General features: G+C 47.9%; 1 protein-coding gene across 1 annotated transcript in view; it reads right to left on the bottom strand.

The window, feature by feature from the left end:
* Positions 1-34: 34 nt before the first annotated feature.
* xpo7 (exportin 7) overlaps positions 35-17,710 on the bottom strand; it is a 92,039-nt gene continuing 74,363 nt past the window's right edge. The window contains exons 21-28 of the mRNA XM_038785255.1: positions 17,449-17,556; positions 17,068-17,150; positions 10,202-10,416; positions 7,049-7,187; positions 4,611-4,771; positions 2,955-3,053; positions 2,179-2,306; positions 35-972 (exon numbers count right to left, since the gene is read on the bottom strand). Of these exons, the coding sequence (XP_038641183.1) occupies positions 879-972; positions 2,179-2,306; positions 2,955-3,053; positions 4,611-4,771; positions 7,049-7,187; positions 10,202-10,416; positions 17,068-17,150; positions 17,449-17,556 (1,027 nt within the window). The 3' untranslated portion in view covers positions 35-878. The remainder of the gene's footprint in view (positions 973-2,178; positions 2,307-2,954; positions 3,054-4,610; positions 4,772-7,048; positions 7,188-10,201; positions 10,417-17,067; positions 17,151-17,448; positions 17,557-17,710) is intronic.

The following is a 17,710-nucleotide window of genomic DNA, read 5'->3' as shown; positions in this document are numbered from 1 at the left end:
TTTCCTCTGCACACTTGAACCAACGGGAGACTACTTTAAGTACAAACCATTGAGATTTTATTTGCAGTCACAATGCTTTTACACTATATGCAGCAAACATTCTTACAAACCAACCTACCTGATCACGCAGTGATTTGGAAATGTGTTTACTCAGAACATTCAGTGGAAAGGAACAATAAAAATATATAATCCATTGTTTTTCTGTTCCTTGGTGAATATAAATGAGCTGTGCTCAACACATAATTAATTAGCAGCGACAATTTCTGTTACCTTTCTCCAGAAATTCCCTAATCACTACAGGAACAATTGGTGAAAAAATATGACAGACAATTGGAACCTGGAGCTAATTCCACATTAGTTGGTAAGTTTCTTTTTTGTCATTATTTGTATAGTTTATAAATCCTGCTCTGGATTATAGGGAGCTCTGTATTTAACTGAACTCCCACACACATTCCATCCCCACTACCTTACACATCATCCAAATCTCTCAACATCGCGCTCCCAACTCTAAAAATTTCAATCACAACTCTTTCGTTTCTCTCTCTTTTAATTGATTTCATATAAACATTGTTCAAAATGTCTTAAGAAAAAAAAATGTACAAGTTTATACAAGGCAGATGAGGGGGCGAGAGCAGAGGCAATCGCTGCCAAGATTTTGTTTTCAAAGGGAGGGACAATGACCAGTCCTGCAGTCCGATGCCATTGGGGAGGGGGGCTGTGGGCACTGCTCTTGTACCTGCCACCCCTGGGAGCTGTCCGACTGAATTCTGCCTCTTCCCTCCACCCCCACTACCCACCCTTCCGTGTAACATCAGAGATGCACGTCCCTCCCCCCTTGACCCCTTCCAACCGCGTGGGAGGTGAGATCCGTACAGATGTCAGCTCATCATGTCGCTGCTGTTGACGCCATACGCCAAGTTCTTCATCGAGTCGTTCACTTCTCGACGAAACACCGAGAGGTTCTGCGTAAATCTGACCAGTGAGAAAAACAACAGCAAGGTTAATATACATTCCCATCAACCCCCCCCCCCCCCACCCCAACCAAACACAGGCCAAAACTCTCTCCAAGTACAGACCACAGTTTATCGCCTCCAGCACCCGACAATGGTCAGTTTCTGAGTAGACCACAAGTACATTTTTTGGGGGGATTCTGACCTTTTTGGCCGATCACGCGCTCCCTTCGAGGAGTTGGTATGTTGTGCTGCCTTCTGATAAACACACAATGGAAGAGGCCATTCAGCCCATCGCGCCAGTGTTAGGCCTCTGAGAAAGTTATTCCGATTCGTCCCTGTCCAGAATTATTTTCCTCTTGTGACAGTTTTTGCTGATTTAGCATAGATTAAATATCCGTTACTCAATCTGCATCTGCCACTACCTCAGGCAGCATACTCCAGATTCGTCAACCTTTGCACTCTCGTGAGGTGATGGTGCTATTTAACTGTCGGATCGCAGGATCCAGGATTTTGACACTGGGACAAGGAAGAAGTAGCAATCCTGGTCTCCTCATGGACCTGCTGCTCTTGACCTTCTCAGTGGTACAGGTCAGAAGTTTGGAAGGCGCTGTGGTAAGAGGGTCAGCAGTGACCCTTGCACAGGGGAAACACGCTGCCATTGTGTGTGGGTGCTGAGGGAGTGAATGTTTACTGTGCTGGAGAGACTCTGGGAGTCAGACAGTCAGTCATTCACCACAGAATATCTATTCTCTGACCCTGCTCGAGATAAATAATCATGCGCTCTTGCACCAATTTTGGGATTTCTGGCACATTCATGTGGTCAGCATCAATTATATCATTTCATATAAAATACAACAGTGAAGAAGGACATTTGGGATGATCTGCCTGTTAGCTTCTGATTTACTGGAACAAACACTTCATAACGTTGAACATTTATTACATTTCCTCTGCTCAAAGAGCAGCTCCAGTTCTCTCCACCCCTTGTGCCACTCTAGTCAATCTATGCAACCTCCCTGAGCCCCTGCCATCCTGTCAGATGTCACACAGACATACAAGTAGAATGAGTGATCAATAGGAAAGGGTTCAAGCAAATTGACTGAAAATGTGTTGCCTTCTCGAAACACTTGCTCTGCAAACAAAGTCCTTTTGCAAACTTTGTGATCACAAGCTGCACCCTCTTTTGATAATCAGGCCAGTCTGCGTGTGAACTCTAACCAGTGCTCACCTGTCTCTATTCTTGGTCAATAAGTTGCGCTCAATCCCTTCCATCAGGTTCTCGAAGCAGAGGTGCATGGCTTGCTGCTTCTCCGGAGGCTGGGCGTTCACAATGCTGTTCCTCAAATCAGCAAAATACTGTAGGGGAGGAACAGACAGGCAAATCAGGACAAAGGTCAGCATCAGAGATCCCGCTGCTTAAACGTGGGGACAATCCTTTCAGGGGATATGGTTTCAGATGTGCCGGTTACTATCTCCCAGCTTTGGCAGGTTGCACCCTCCCGTCTGAGACAGAGGCTGGAGAGTTCAAGGGCCTCTCCAGGGCCTGAGCACTTTACCTGGCCTCACACTCCCAGACCAATACTGAGGCAGTGCTGCACTGTTAGGGGTGATGTTAAGATGGGATGTTAAATCAAGGCCCTCTCTGCCGGTTCCGATAGATGTAAAGATCCTCTCTGAAGAGCAGGGACACCTCCCAGTGTGTGCTCAGTGTCCCGGTTCTGCACAGGTCTTTCATCTCATTCACTGTTGTGTACATATCAGCTACTGTGGTCGCCGACCTAACATTTCAGGAAGTCAGCAATTGGCTGGCAAGTAGTTTGGTACTTCAGACAATGAGTGGCACAGCAGAAATGGAACATTTCGTACTCATTTCCCTCCTCTTGTCAAAGGATTCTCAGTGATGTACAGCGCAAGGCAATGACTGTCCTGTTGTCTATCCAATGTCGCCCACATCGACCACAGCTTGGTGCCCAAGCTCAGAAAGGTAATGCCCTCAGACCGTACCTTCTCATTCAGGAGAATTAATCCCAGCAATGGGCGTGACATAGACCACTGATTTCTGCAGTCTTCAAAAATGATGATGTTCAGAACTGTGGACAGCATCTGTAGCAAAAAAAAATCCACACACAGCATTACAACCAACCCCACACAGCATTACAACCAACCCCACACAGCATTACAACCAACCCCACACACCATTACAACCCCACACAGCATTACAACCCCACACAGCACTACAAACAATCCCACAGCACTACAACCAATCCCACAGCATTACAACCAACCCCACACAGCATTACAACCAACCCCACACAGCATTACAACCCCACACAGCATTACAACCCCACACAGCACTACAAACAATCCCACAGCACTACAACCAATCCCACAGCATTACAACCAACCCCACACAGCATTACAACCAACCCCACACAGCATTACAACCCCACACAGCACTACAACCAATCCCACAGCATTACAAACAAACCCCACATGATCTTCTTTCTCAGCTTCTCCTGCCATTGTCAAACATCTGTGTATATATAACCTGGGGTTAATGTTCCTGAGCCCCCTTTCCGATTGGGCCATCTGTGTATATATAACCTGGGGTTAATGTTCCTGAGCCCCCTTTCAGATTGGGCCATCTGTGTATATATAACCTGGGGTTAATGTTCCTGAGCCCCCTTTCCGATTGGGCCAGTGTGTTCATCCCGTCTCCCCTCCCTCTTCCTCCAGGAAAGATATAACTTCACATTTCTCCAAGCTTCACCTGCCTCACGCTTTCCCATTTTGACTATTGTTCGAGTCGAATTTGTTACAGTCATCGTTTCCAATATTTCCGTGTTTCACATTATCTGCAAACTTTAAAACGGTGCCCCGTACGTTGGTCAGCTGGACATGGAATATGTCAAAGAGCAGCACTGACCAGTGGGGAACACAAGTGCATCTCCCCACTCGCTGACCTCTGGAGAACAACTTTCAGCATCGTTCCGCCCTACTTTATGTCACTTTGCAAACTTTTGAGTCCTTGTTGCTGACTTTCATATATTCCTGTTTTGGCTTCAGCATTGTTCCCAACACACTGTGGTTTGAAATTTGCACGCAGTTCCATCTGCCCTCTGATTGACTGCAGCGGTTTGTAAACAGCGACAGTGAACTGGCGTGGTCTGTACCAAGCCTGAAAGAGACGGGATGGATCCAGTCACGGAACCTCACACCTGCAGTGCTACCTGTACACACTTCACTCCACATTGCTCAGGAGCTACTCGAAGAGTGTGCAACAAACTACAAGGTACATTTATACTGCACTTCTAATGTCGGAAAGCCCCCCCCCCCCAGGCACTTGAGATAAACATTATCAAACAAGATTTGACACTGAACCACATGATAAATATTTAAGCAGTTGACTAAAAGCAGGAGGCAGTTTTCAAGGAGGTCAGAAGCAGACAGGTTTAGGGAGAGGCTGCCAGAGCCTGGGGTCTCAGTAGCTGAAGGCACGGCCGCCGATGGTGGAGAGATTTAAATCAGGGATGTACAGGAGGTTGGAATTGGAGGAGTGGCAGGTCCCGGAGGGTCTTCGGGATGGAATTGAGGTCGGAGTTGGGGAAGGGATGGCTGGAATGTGTGTTGTTGGATATTTGAATGCCTGCGAGGACTTACCTGCTGAATCATGTCAGGGTGCTGTTGCATGATGTGGAGGAAGCGGTCACACTCCTGGGAAAGCGGTGTTGTCCGTTTCTTTGTGCTGCGAGACAGCTGCTTGAACAGATATGTTACAATGTGGTCCAGACTTGAGCAGCAACCTGTACACACCATCGTATCTGAAAACAGAACAGTGACAGACCTCATGTCCTTGTTTCTCTCTGCCTGCATCCTTCTATCACTGAAGACGATTGTTTACCCCACTGCGGCCATTTGTGTGTTAAGTCTGTCGCCCGTGTTAACACTGCAGTGAAACTGGAGGGGACTCTCCAGGCCACAGGCAACCTTGAAGGAGGCCTGGCTGCCCAAACGTCAGGACCCCATTCTCAGTCTTCCCGGTGGAGTCAAAGGAATGCAAAGGCTTTGCTGCAGGAGAGGTCGGAAAGGTGACAGTCTGTCCTTGGGTTCTGTCAGGGTTTACCCCCTTAGCCTTCAGCTCTTATCCGCAAGGTGGTGGAGCGATTTGCTGACAGCTGGATGTTTGGTTTAGGGAGTGTGCCAACGTGCCAGCAGACTGCATGCCTGGGGCCAAGCCCCCTTGCAGTTCTCTGAAGATTCATCCTGGGGCCAGGGGAGACCCAGTTTCCACGTGCATCAACACAGCTGAAGTTCAGTGGGGAGTTCCTTTCACTTTGAGTCAGAGGCTGTGGTTTGGGTTTCACTCTGGAGTCTGGAGCACGGAATCTAAGCTGACAGTGCCAACGCTATCACTGGGGGAGTCAGAGGTGCCACCATAGAGATGTCAAACAAGGTATGTTCCACAGCACAGTTGAGAGAAGAGAAACCGGGCTCCCCCTGGTGCCCAAGCTAATACTGACCCATTCAACTAACAAAACAAAACAGTGTCTCTATCTGGTCATTAACACATTGTGAATTCAGTCCATGTTGTCATTAATTTGGGCTGAACTCAAGTTGCCACCAACAGGGCACAGTGGTTAGCACTGCTGCCTCACTGCGCCAGGGACTCGGTGGCACAGTGGTTAGCACTGCTGCCTCACTGCGCCAGGGACTCGCTGGCACAGTGGTTAGCACTGCTGCCTCACTGCCCCAGGGACCCAGGTGGCACAGAGGTTAGCACTGCTGCCTCACTGCCCCAGGGACCCAGGTGGCACAGTGGTTAGCACTGCTGCCTCACTGCCCCAGGGACCCAGGTGGCACAGAGGTTAGCACTGCTGCCTCACTGCCCCAGGGACCCAGGTGGCACAGAGGTTAGCACTGCTGCCTCACTGCCCCAGGGACCCGGGAGGCACATTGGTTAGCACTGTTGCCTCACTGCCCCAGGGACCCAGTGGTTAGCACTGCTGCCTCACTGCCCCAGGGACCCAGGTGGCACATTGGTTAGCACTGCTGCCTCACTTCCCCAGGGACCCAGGTGGCACAGAGGTTAGCACTGCTGCCTCACTGCGCCAGGGACCCAGTGGTTAGCACTGCTGCCTCACTGCCCCAGGGACCCAGGTGGCACATTGGTTAGCACTGCTGCCTCACTTCCCCAGGGACCCAGGTGGCACAGAGGTTAGCACTGCTGCCTCACTGCGCCAGGGACCCGGGAGGCACATTGGTTAGCACTGCTGCCTCACTGCGCCAGGGACCCGGGAGGCACAGTGGTTAGCACTGCTGCCTCACTGCGCCAGTGACCCGGGTTCAATTCCCGGCTAGGTCACTGTCTGTGTGGAGTTTGCACGATCTCCCCGTGTCTGCGTGGGTTTCCTCCGGCTGCTCCGGTTTCCTCCCACAGCCCAAAGACGTGAGGTTAGATGTATTGGCCATGATCGATGCGCGGGGTTATGGGGATAGGGCGTATGGGTGGTCCTATGTAGAGTTCTCTTTCAGAGGGCCGGTGTAGACTCGATGGGCAGAATAGCCTCCGTCTGCACTGTTGGGATCCTGTGGATCCCTTTCACTGCAGGAGCAGAGTTGAAAGCGCCCTTTCCAACCTTCAGGCTCACAGACAGAGACAGAACGAGCGGGTTAGGGCCATGTAACCTGGGCTTTGCGGCCCGATTGCCAGATGTGAAAACCTGGAAGTCCCCATCCCCGGGGAGGTCCCAATGCTTTGGTTTTTCTCACCCTACTGCTAAAGTCTCTGAGCGTGAGTGGCCACAGTGCGAGGTGGGGCAAGAACATCAGGGGTCAGGGGGAGAAGGCAGGAGAATGGCGATGAGAAAATATCAGCCGTGATTGAATGGCGGAACAGACTCGATGGGCCGAGTGGCCTAATTCTACCCCTATGTCTCGTGGTCTAAGAGTGGGAGCAGTTCCTCTTGTGCAAACACCAGAACTACCTGCGCTCAATTGTCAATCGTTTTGGCCTGGCAACAGGAACACAAAGTTGGGTTAAAGAGAAATCTTCATCATTAGTCTACTCCTTGCGGTGTGAATGAAGACAATTTACTCACCCAGTGCAGTTAGACCTTCTGAAATCGAGGAGAGAATGTACATGATAACGTGGGGTTCCAGACTGGCAATAAAATTCATGTGGTCCTGGGTGAGAACTTCTAACAAGGAATAGTAGGACTGACTGAGCTTGGGATAATCCTGGGTGGGGGAGAAAAAAAACAGAGGAATGTTAAAATGCTGAAGGACAAGAGAAGATTCAATGGAAGTTTGTGGAATGAGGAAAAGTTATGAATGAGCGGAGAACAGCAGTGAGACCAGGAGCAGGGAAAACTGTGCCACAGGGAGTGGTTGAGGCAGAGACCACTCTTTGGGAAAAGTGGCAAAATATTTGAAGCTGAGGAAAATTCAGGGCTGTGGGGAGAGGGTAAGCGGCCAGTAGGATTGATCTAGCAGAGAGAGGACAGGCAGGATGGGTTGAATGGTCTCCTTTTGCACTCTGAACTCCTCAGATTCTAAATGGAGGAAAAGAGATCTCACAAACCATCAGTTTACTGACCCCGAGTGAGCGTAAAAAGTTTAACCAAAAGTAAACTAAGCTCTCCATTGCAGCTTAACACTGCTAACTGCTGAAATAAGACTAGATAAACGTTTTGTCTTGTCCACATCAGGAGAGCTCACAAGAAAATAGCAACAGGAAAGGGAACAACAAGCTTTGGTTCGAATTCAAACCAGGCAGGTCGACTGGTTGGCCAAGCCATTGCCATGGGGAATGAACCAGGGAATGGCTGTCCCCCAAGTTTTTATTCAGTTTACAACGGCGCAAAGCGTGAACTTGCTCCTTCTGGCTGAGAGGACAGGGCTCTGGGTATGATATGTGCAGCTTCCAGCACACACAGGCGAGCCACACTGAGAATCTTCAATTCGGTTTCATTGTAACCCTTAGCACAATCAGGATTGTGTCACAAGTGTCGGTTAACCTTGGCAGTTAACCGTTTGCTACTGCATACCCATGCCAATGCCTCTACCAATCAGAATCCACTTGTCAGACAATCAGCACTCTCTTCTCTTGTTGTAGAAATTGTCGTTCCCTTCACTGTTGGTTTTTTTTTTTGCAAGCTGTCTTGATGACTACAAGAGGGAAGCATATATGTTTTCTGCAATACTCTAGTTCTGTACCACCAATCAACTATTTCTTCTGTGAAGAAAGACTGTGGTACACCTACACTTTTGGTCCAGATTCTCTCATAAAACATTCCAGTCTTCCCACGTGGCACAGGAAGAGTTGTACCGTGTGAGCCAGAGTTCTGAAGCACTGAGGTATGGGGTGGGAGGAACAGGACATTTCTGCATTGGGAAGAAAGTAACATCAGCAGAAGGCATGACAGACTCGGTGCAACAAGACATTGTCAGAGGACCAGTTAAGAATATTTTACAGAAGAATCCCACACAGATAATAGACTTTCTGGGATTACTGGGATGCAGGGATCAGTCGAGTGAGCATAAACACAAAGGGACAACAACACTCACACAGTTATCACTCACTCTCAGTGGGTCCAGCAATGTGACTTGTACTGGCTTCTGGATAAACCACAGACCCTTGCCCACCAATAACCTCACCTTCAAATATATTCTTTCAGGGAAATACGTTCTACCAGATAAGTGACACGTTACATACGCGACACACAAGTGCTAGACAAGGTCCATCTCCCTTGGCATTCAACGGCATTACCATCGCTAAATCCCCCACCATCTACATCCTGGGGGTTCCCATTGACCACAAACTCAACTGGTCCAATCACAAAAATACTGTGGCTGCAGGGGCAGGTCAGAGGCCATGAATCCTGCAGCAGGTACCTCCCCTTCTGACCCCTCTTCCCCCCCTCCCCTCAAAGTCTGACCACCATCTATAAGGCACAAGTCAGGAGTGTGATGGAATACTCTCCACTTGCCTGGATGAGCGCAGCTCCAACATCACTCAAGAAGCTCAACACCATCCAGGACAAAGCAGCCCCGCTTGATTGCTCCCCTTCCACAAACATTCAAACCCTCCACCACTGACGAACAGTGTCAGCCGTGTGTACCATCAACAAGATGCACTGCAGTAATTCACCAAGTTCCTTCGGCAGCACCTTCCAAACCCACAACCATCTAAAATGACAAGAACAGCAGGTACCTGGGAACCCCACCACCTGGAGGTTCCCCTCCAAGTCACTCACCACCCTGACTTGGAAATATATCGGCCGCATTCCTGTTAAAGAATAACAGGAATGCGGAATATTTGGCTAATGGTAAAATTCTTGGTAGTGTGGATGAGCAGAGGGATCTCGGTGTCCATGTACATAGATCCCTGAAAGTTGCCACCCAGGTTGATAGGGTTGTGAAGAAGGCCTATGGTGTGTTGGCCTTTATTGGTAGAGGGATTGAGTTCTGGAGCCATGAGGTCATGTTGCAGTTGTACAAAACTCTAGTACGGCCGCATTTGGAGTATTGCGTACAGTTCTGGTCGCCTCATTATAGGAAGGACGTGGAAGCTTTGGAACGGGTGCAGAGGAGATTTACCAGGATGTTGCCTGGTATGGAGGGAAAATCTTATGAGGAAAGGCTGATGGACTTCAGGTTGTTTTCGTTAGAGAGAAGAAGGTTAAGAGGTGACTTAATAGAGGCATACAAAATGATCAGAGGGTTAGATAGGGTGGACAGCGAGAGCCTTCTCCCGCGGATGGAGGTGGCTAGCACGAGGGGACATAGCCTTAAATTGAGGGGTAATAGATATAGGACAGACGTCAGAGGTGGGTTTTTTACGCAAAGAGTGGTGAGGCCGTGGAATGCCCTACCTGCAACAGTAGTGAACTCGCCAACATTGAGGGCATTTAAAAGTTTATTGGATAAGCATATGGATGATAAGGGCATAGTGTAGGTTAGATGGCCTTTAGTTTTTTTCCATGTCGGTGCAACATCGAGGGCCGAAGGGCCTGTACTGCGCTGTATCGTTCTATGTTCTATGTTCCTTCGCTGTCACTGGGACAACATCCTGGAGTTTCCTCCCTGACAGCACAGTGGTTGTACCAACACTTCAGGGACTGCAGGGGTTCAAGAAGATGGCGCACTACCACCGTAAGGCAATTGGGGGTGGGCAATAATTGCTGGCATAACCAGGGACACTCAAATACTGTCAATAAATCTAAAAATAACTGAGGGTTAAGATCACAAACCAGTAGGTCGCTGTGAGGGATTGACAGGAGTAGCTTAATGAATGTTTGCAAAGCGTTGTCGAGTGCATCGTCGCCATAGAGACGGAAGACCCCAAAGTTAACGTAGTTGCCACTGAGAGCTGCCTTCAACATGGAGAAGCAAATGGAAATTCCTTTCAACTTCAGCCCATACACTTGGTCCTTCGGTACCTCTCCCAGTGTGAGAATTCGATTACCTGTTTGAACAAAACAAAAAGGAGAAAATATCACAGCTTGTTCAGCCTTTGTGAAAACTTCAACTGTTCCACATTCGGCCCATACACCTTCCACAGCAATCACCAGAAACAAAAAGTTTGAAGAACACTGGCACAGGGGGGTAACATATTCTCATGGATAGAGAATTGGTTAGCCAAAAGGAAACCATGAGCAGGTAAAAAATGGGTCATTTTCAAAGTGTGGGGAGTGGAGTGCCACAGCGATCAGTGCTGGGGCCTCAACTATTCAGAATTGACATCAATGACTTGGCTGAGGGGGTCGAGTGTACCGGTGCTAAATTGTTGATGGAGTAAAGATAGGTACGAAAGTCAGTTGTGAAACGGACATGAGCAGTCGGCAGAGGAACTCAGATAGGCTAAGTTAGTGGGCAAAGATTTGGCAGAGGGAATGTGGGGAAACATATATATTAGGAGGAGGAGGCCATTCAGCCCCTCCAGCTCGCTCCGCCATTTAATAAGATCATGCCTGATCTGATAGTGGCCTCAAAGCAGCATCCCACCGACCCTCACGATAACCTTGCACCCTCCTTGCTGACTAAGAATCTATCTAGCTCGACCTTAAAAATTTTCAAAAACCCTGCTTCCACCCCCCTTTCAGGAAGAGAGTTCAAAGACTCTCGACCCTCTGAGAGAAAGATTCTCCTAATCTCTGTCTTAAATGGGCCACCCCTTATTTTTAATCAGTGACCCCGAGTTCTAGATTCTCCTACAAGAGGAAACATCCTCCCCACATCCACCCTGGCAACACCCCTCAGGATCTCAGATGTTTCAATCAAGTCGCCTTTTACTCTTCTAAACTCCAGCGGATACAACTCCTATCTCTCCAACCGTTCCTCATAAGACAAGCCGTCCATTCCTGGTGTTAGTCTGAACTGCTTCCAGTGCATCTACATCCTGAAATAAGGTGCCAATACTGGGATGCCAAAGAAAGACTAGAAAAGCAGCATATTATTTAAATTGAGAGGGAGTGCAGAACTCTGAGGTACAGAGGGATCTGGGTGTCCGGGTACACAAATTATAAAAAGATATGTATGCAGGTACAGCAGAGTTTGAAAAAATTCCCCATCCCAGAGAGTTGTGGAAGCTCAATCACTGAGTGTGTTCAAGACAGATGACATCCAAAGATACGGGGACAGTGCGGGAAAGTGACATTGATGTAGATGGGCATGAACTAGTTGAATGGCGGAGCAGGTTTGATGGACTGAATGGGCTACTCCTGTTCCTATTGCAAGAGGAATGGAAAATAAATGTCGGAACGTTTTGCCACATATGTCTCGGACTTTGGTGAGATCACGTCTGGAGCTGTGGACAGTTTCATTGAAGGAAGGATACAAATGAATCAGGTTCAGTGAAGGTGCACTCAACTGACCCAGGATGGGGGCTGGTCAGGAAAGAATAGGCTGTGTCCATTGGAGTTTAGAATGAATGAGAGGTGATCTTATTGAAACATATAAGATGCTGAGTGATTATACAGGGAGAATGTTGGAAAGATGCCTCCCCTAGTGGGACAAACTAGAACTCGGGGACACGCTTTAACAATAAGGGATCTGCGATTGAAGATGGAGATGGTATGGGAAGAAGTCTTCCTCCCCAAAGGTTGAGAGTCTTTCGAACTTCGCCAGAGAACAGTGGAGCCTGGGTCACTGAATATTTTTAAGGCAGGGGTAGATAGATATTTAACTAAGAAATAAAGGCCCGGGGAGGGGGGGGGGGGGGGTGGGGGGGGGGGGGGGGGGGAGAGAGAGAGAGGGAATGTGGAGTTGAAGCCACAATCATGACTTTATGGAATGGCAGATCAGGTCAAGGGACCAAATGGCCGACTCCTGCTCCTAATCTGTACGTGACTCCAGATCCACAGTGCGGCTGATTATCCGCCCCCTGAAATAGCCAAACAAAGCAACTCATTCAAGGGAAGTGAGCTTTTTACGTTTATATTTCCGATTCCCAGCAGCTACAGTAGTTTGCTTCTCTCTGGGCAGGAATATTGCTCTCCTGTCGGCTGCCTCACTCCTCTTTCTTCCCAGTCTCCTGAAGGCTACACTTTGCTCTGGCAATGTTGCCATGTCTCCCATCGCCAATATAGATAACCTGGGAGAAGTGATTCACCGCGGACAGCTGCTGGGGACTGAAACCTTGGGCTGAAGATAGGGCTTTTCTGGGGCGGGCTGGTGCATTACTTCCGTTTTCTCTGTAAGGCCAAGACATTCCTAGCAAGTCCATTGCAGCGGTGAATTGGCAGATTGTGCAGTCACTAGCGTACAGGGAATCATGGCCTTTTCCTGGAGTCCTCCCAGATTGAGAAGGATTTTAACATCAGGATCACCATCATGGAAGGTGGCACTGGCGAGGCTGGTGGAGAAAAACGTGTCAAAGTGCGAGGACACAGCCCTGTTTAACTCCATTACTGACATGGCTCAGAAGAGGCACTGTAATCCTGTCACCATGGGACTGTAACACTGCTGTGATGAAATTCCCAGGACAATTTCTCCATGAACGTACAAAGGCTCGCCCAACTGTGTCAAAGAACTTGCTCAGCAAACGCGGTGTAGAAGTCCGTCTTCTGCCCTTGGCATTCGTCCGGGAGGTGAAGGACGACAATCACCATCTCAGTGGGAGGCTGGCATCAGCTCCACTGACCCGGGCCTCCTTCACAGACACAGGCTGCTGCTGTGTTCAGAGTCTGAAAGACGTTCCCTTAGTTTCCAATTTTATTCACAATATTCTCACACAGTGGTCCCTGGGCCTCGTCTGAAACCACGCTGATTGATCATTACAATCTGAAGGACACAAACAGGGTTCTTCAGCGACCCCAAACTCGCAGCAGCGAGCAGGGGTCAGGTGACGAACAAGTGAGTTGCAATCCTCTGTGCTTCCTGTGAATGCATTTACAATTTCTCCAGTGGTAATGTCAAGCTGTGCAATGATTTATTTTGTGCAGCGCTGTCACTCGGTGAAGTAAATGTTGTTGGCAGCAACACTCTCCATGTATGATGGGCAGAAACGATGATTCACAGAGTGGCACTGTATAACTTGGGGGAAGATGGTGATGGGAAGATGGTGAAGTGGTGGCAGAGTGTCACTGGACTGGAGGCCCCAGGTTAATACTCTGGGGATGCAGGTTCTAATCCCATCATAGCAGTTGGTGGAATTTAAACTGAATTGATAGACCTGGAACACAAAGTTAATCTCAGTGATGGTGATTGAAGCTATCATCGAATGTATCCGCAATAGTTTCCTAGAACAGTATGTAATGGAACCTACGAGGGAACAAGCGGTCCTAGATCTTGTCCTGTGTAATGAGACAGGATTGATTCATGATCTCATAGTTAGGGATCCTCTCGGAAGGAGCGATCGCAATATGGTGGAATTTAAAATACAGATGGAGAGTGAGAAAGTAAAATCAAATACTAGTGTTTTGTGTTTAAACAAAGGAGATTACAATGGGATGAGAGAAGAACTAGCTAAGGTAGACTGGGAGCAAAGACTTTATGGTGGAACAGTTGAGGAACAGTGGAGAACCTTCCAAGTGATTTTTCACAGTGCTCAGCGGTAGCATGGTGGTTAGCATCAATGCTTCACAGCTCCAGGGTTCGATTCCCGGCTGGGTCACTGTCTGTGTGGAGTCTGCATGTCCTCCCCGTGTGTGCGTGGGTTTCCTCCGGGTGCTCCGGTTTCCTCCCACAGTCCAAAGATGTGCGGGTTAGGTGGATTGGCCATGCTAAAATTGCCCGTAGTGTAAGATTAATGGGGGGATTGTTGGGTTACGGGTATACGGGTTACGTGGGTTTAAGTAGGGTGATCATTGCTCGGCACAACATCGAGGGCCGAAGGGCCTGTTCTGTGCTGTACTGTTCTATGTTCTATGTTTGTACCCACAAAAAGGAAAGACGGTAGAAAGAGGGAAAATCGGCCGTGGATATCTAAGAAAATAAGGGAGAGTATCAAATTGAAGGAAAGAGCATACAAAGTGGCAAAGATTGCTGGAAGACTAGAGGACTGGGAAATATTTAAGGGGCAACAGAAAGCTAATAAAAAAGCTATAAAGAAGAGTAAGATAGAGTATGAGAATAAACTTGCTCAGAATATAAAAACAGACAGTAAAAGTTTTTACAAATATACAAAGCATAAATGAGTGGCTAAGGTAAATATTGGTCCTTTAGAGGATGAGAAGGGAGTTTTAATAATGGGAGATGAGGAAATGGCTGAGGAACTGAACAGGTTTTTTGGGTCGGTCTTCACAGTGGAAGGCACAAATAACATGCCATTGACTGATAGAAATGAGGCTATGACAGGTGAGGACCTTGAGAGGATTGTTATCACTAAGGAGGTGGTGATGGGCAAGCTAATGGGGCTAAAGGTAGACAAGTGTCCTGGCCCTGATGGAATGCATCCCAGAGTGCTAAAAGAGATGGCTAGGGAAATTGCAGATGCACTAGTGATAATTTACCGCAATTCACTAGACTCTGGGGTGGTCCCGGTGGATTGGAAATTAGCAAACGTGACGCCACTGTTTAAAAAAGGAGGTAGGCAGAAAGCAGGAAATTATAGGCCAGTGAGCTTAACGTCGGTAGTAGGGAAGATGCTGGAATCTATCATCAAGGAAGAAATAGCGAGGCATCTGGATAGAAATTGTCCCATTGGGCAGACGCAGCATGGGTTCAGAAAGGGCAGGTCGTGCCTAACTAATTTAGTGGAATTTTTTGAGGACATTACCAGTGCAGTGGATAACGGGGAGCCAATGGATGTGGTATATCTGGATTTCCAGAAAGCTTTTGACAAGGTGCCACACAAAAGGCTGCTGCATAAGATAAAGATGCATGGCATTAAGGGTAAAGTAGTAGCATGGATAGAGGATTGGTTAATTAATAGAAAGCAAAGAGTGGGGATTAATGGGTGTTTCTCTGGTTGGCAATCAGTAGATAGTGGTGTCCCTCAGGGATCCGTGTTGGGCCCACAATTGTTCACAATCTTCATAGATGATTTGGAGTTGGGGACCAAGGGCAATGTGTCCAAGTTTGCAGATGACACTAAGATGAGTGGTAAAGCGAAAAGTGCAGAGGATACTGGATGTCTGCAGAGCGATTTGGATAGGTTAAGTGAATGGGCTAGGGTCTGGCAGATGGAATACAATGTTGACAAATGTGAGGTTATGCATTTTGGTAGGAATAACAGCAAACGGGATTATTATTTAAACGATAAAATATTAAAGCATGCTGCTGTGCAGAGAGACCTGGGTGTGCTAGTGCATGAGTCACAGAAAGTTGTTTTACAGGTGCAACAGGTGATTAAGAAGGCAAATGGAAATTTGCCCTTCATTGCTAGAGGGATGGAGTTTAAGACTAGGGAGGTTATGCTGCAATTGTATAAGGTGTTAGTGAGGCCACACCTGGAGTATTGTGTTCAGTTTTGGTCTCCTTACCTGCGAAAGGACGTACTGGCGCTGGAGGGTGTGCAGAGGAGATTCACTAGGTTAATCCCAGAGCTGAAGGGGTTGGATTATGAGGAAAGGTTGAGTAGACTGGGACTGTACTCGTTGGAATTTAGAAGGATGAGGGGGGATCTTATCGAAACATTTAAAATTATGAAGGGAATAGGTAGGATAGATGCGGGCAGGTTGTTTCCACTGGCAGGTGAAAGCAGAACTAGGGGGCATAGCCTCAAAATAAGGGGAAGTAGATTTAGGACTGAGTTTAGGATGAACTTCTTCACCCAAAGGGTTGTGAATCTATGGAATTCCTTGCCCAGTGAAGCAGTTGAGGCTCCTTCATTACATGTTTTTAAGGTAAAGATAGATAGTTTTTTGAAGAATAAAGGGATTAAGGGTTATGGTGTTCGGGCCGGAAAGTGGAGCTGAGTCCACAAAAGATCAGCCATGATCTCATTGAATGGCGGAGCAGGCTCGAGGGGCCAGATGGCCTACTCCTACTCCTAGTTCTTATGTTGTAAAAACCCATCCTTTAGGGAAGGAAATCTGCCGTCCTTACACAGTCTGGCCTACATGTGACTCCAGACCCACAGCAATGTGGTTAACCCTGTCCTCTGAAATGGCCGAGCAAGGCAGTCGGTTCAAGGGGATTAGAGTTGGGAGACAGATGCTGACCCAGCAATGTCCACGTCCCATCAAAGAACAAACTTTAAAACTTACAATTCGCACTATTGTTCCACAACTCGCAACAATCCCCTTTGAACAAACGTGAGTGAGGAAAAATCCACACTATTGTACTTCACTGATGGTTCTAGTTTTAGAAGTCTTGCCCTGGGCCCGTGCCTTCACAGAGAATGATTTCTGAGCACTGAGATAGAGATTCGGGTCCTGGAGGCAGGGCAGAGCACGGCATGATGCTGCTCCTGGGCACTGGAGCAATGAGAAGTAAACAGAGCTTTATCAGCAAGAAGCGGTGTCAACGGGTAGGAGACATTGAGCAGAACCTTAACCTGTGCAGCAAGAGAGCACATTCACAATCGTGTAGGGTATCATGCACAGATGCTTGCATAGAGGCTGAACAAAACTGGAGCAGGGTACAGAGGGTGGGCATCAACTGGGCATGGATACCAGGAAAGGTGAGGGAACATAATCATCGGAAAGTTACAGCAAAGTTAAATCAAACTGACCGTAGGTTGTAATCATTTTACTGGTCTCTCGGAACAGGAGAATGCCATTCGGGGAAGAGACATCAAACTGCAGCCTCTGTGACCTGCAAACAGGGCAGGAAAGACGTCAATTCTAATTCTGCAACGTCTGGATTCAAACCTCATCGCCAAGCAGACATCAAACTTTTCAAAGGCAGGATTCTTCAGCAGAGCTAGTCACATCTCATCCCAAACAATCCCATTAACATCAACAAGGCACCAGGGAGAGCAAGGCTTGTGTGCACATCACAGCAATACCACGATAAAGCCTGTGCCTCGGAGTTCCCATGTTTAGCAGCTTGCTCACACTGTCAGATCTCGCTGAACGTCAGGGGGAGAGTCGTGTCTGCAGGGCTACCTTACCTGTTGTGGACCAGTTCAGCCATCAGTTTGAGGATGGGTGTGGTACACGCCGGGTCATGATACCAAAGTTCAACAACGCGCTGTAGTATTGGCATGTAGGTGGGATAGCTGTGAGCACAGAGGTTAAGGAAATTATATCAAGTGTTCAAACCAATATTGAACATTGGAACATCTCTCAATCTGCGAGGAATCGGGAGAAAGGAGTTCCGATTTAAAGGGATGCGTTCCATTGAAACAGTCTATTTCCTGACATATCAATGAG

Source organism: Scyliorhinus canicula, chromosome 26 (assembly GCF_902713615.1).
Source record: "Scyliorhinus canicula chromosome 26, sScyCan1.1, whole genome shotgun sequence".
Classification (NCBI taxonomy): Eukaryota; Metazoa; Chordata; class Chondrichthyes; order Carcharhiniformes; family Scyliorhinidae; genus Scyliorhinus; species Scyliorhinus canicula.
This window is presented reverse-complemented; position numbering and strand designations above follow the sequence as displayed.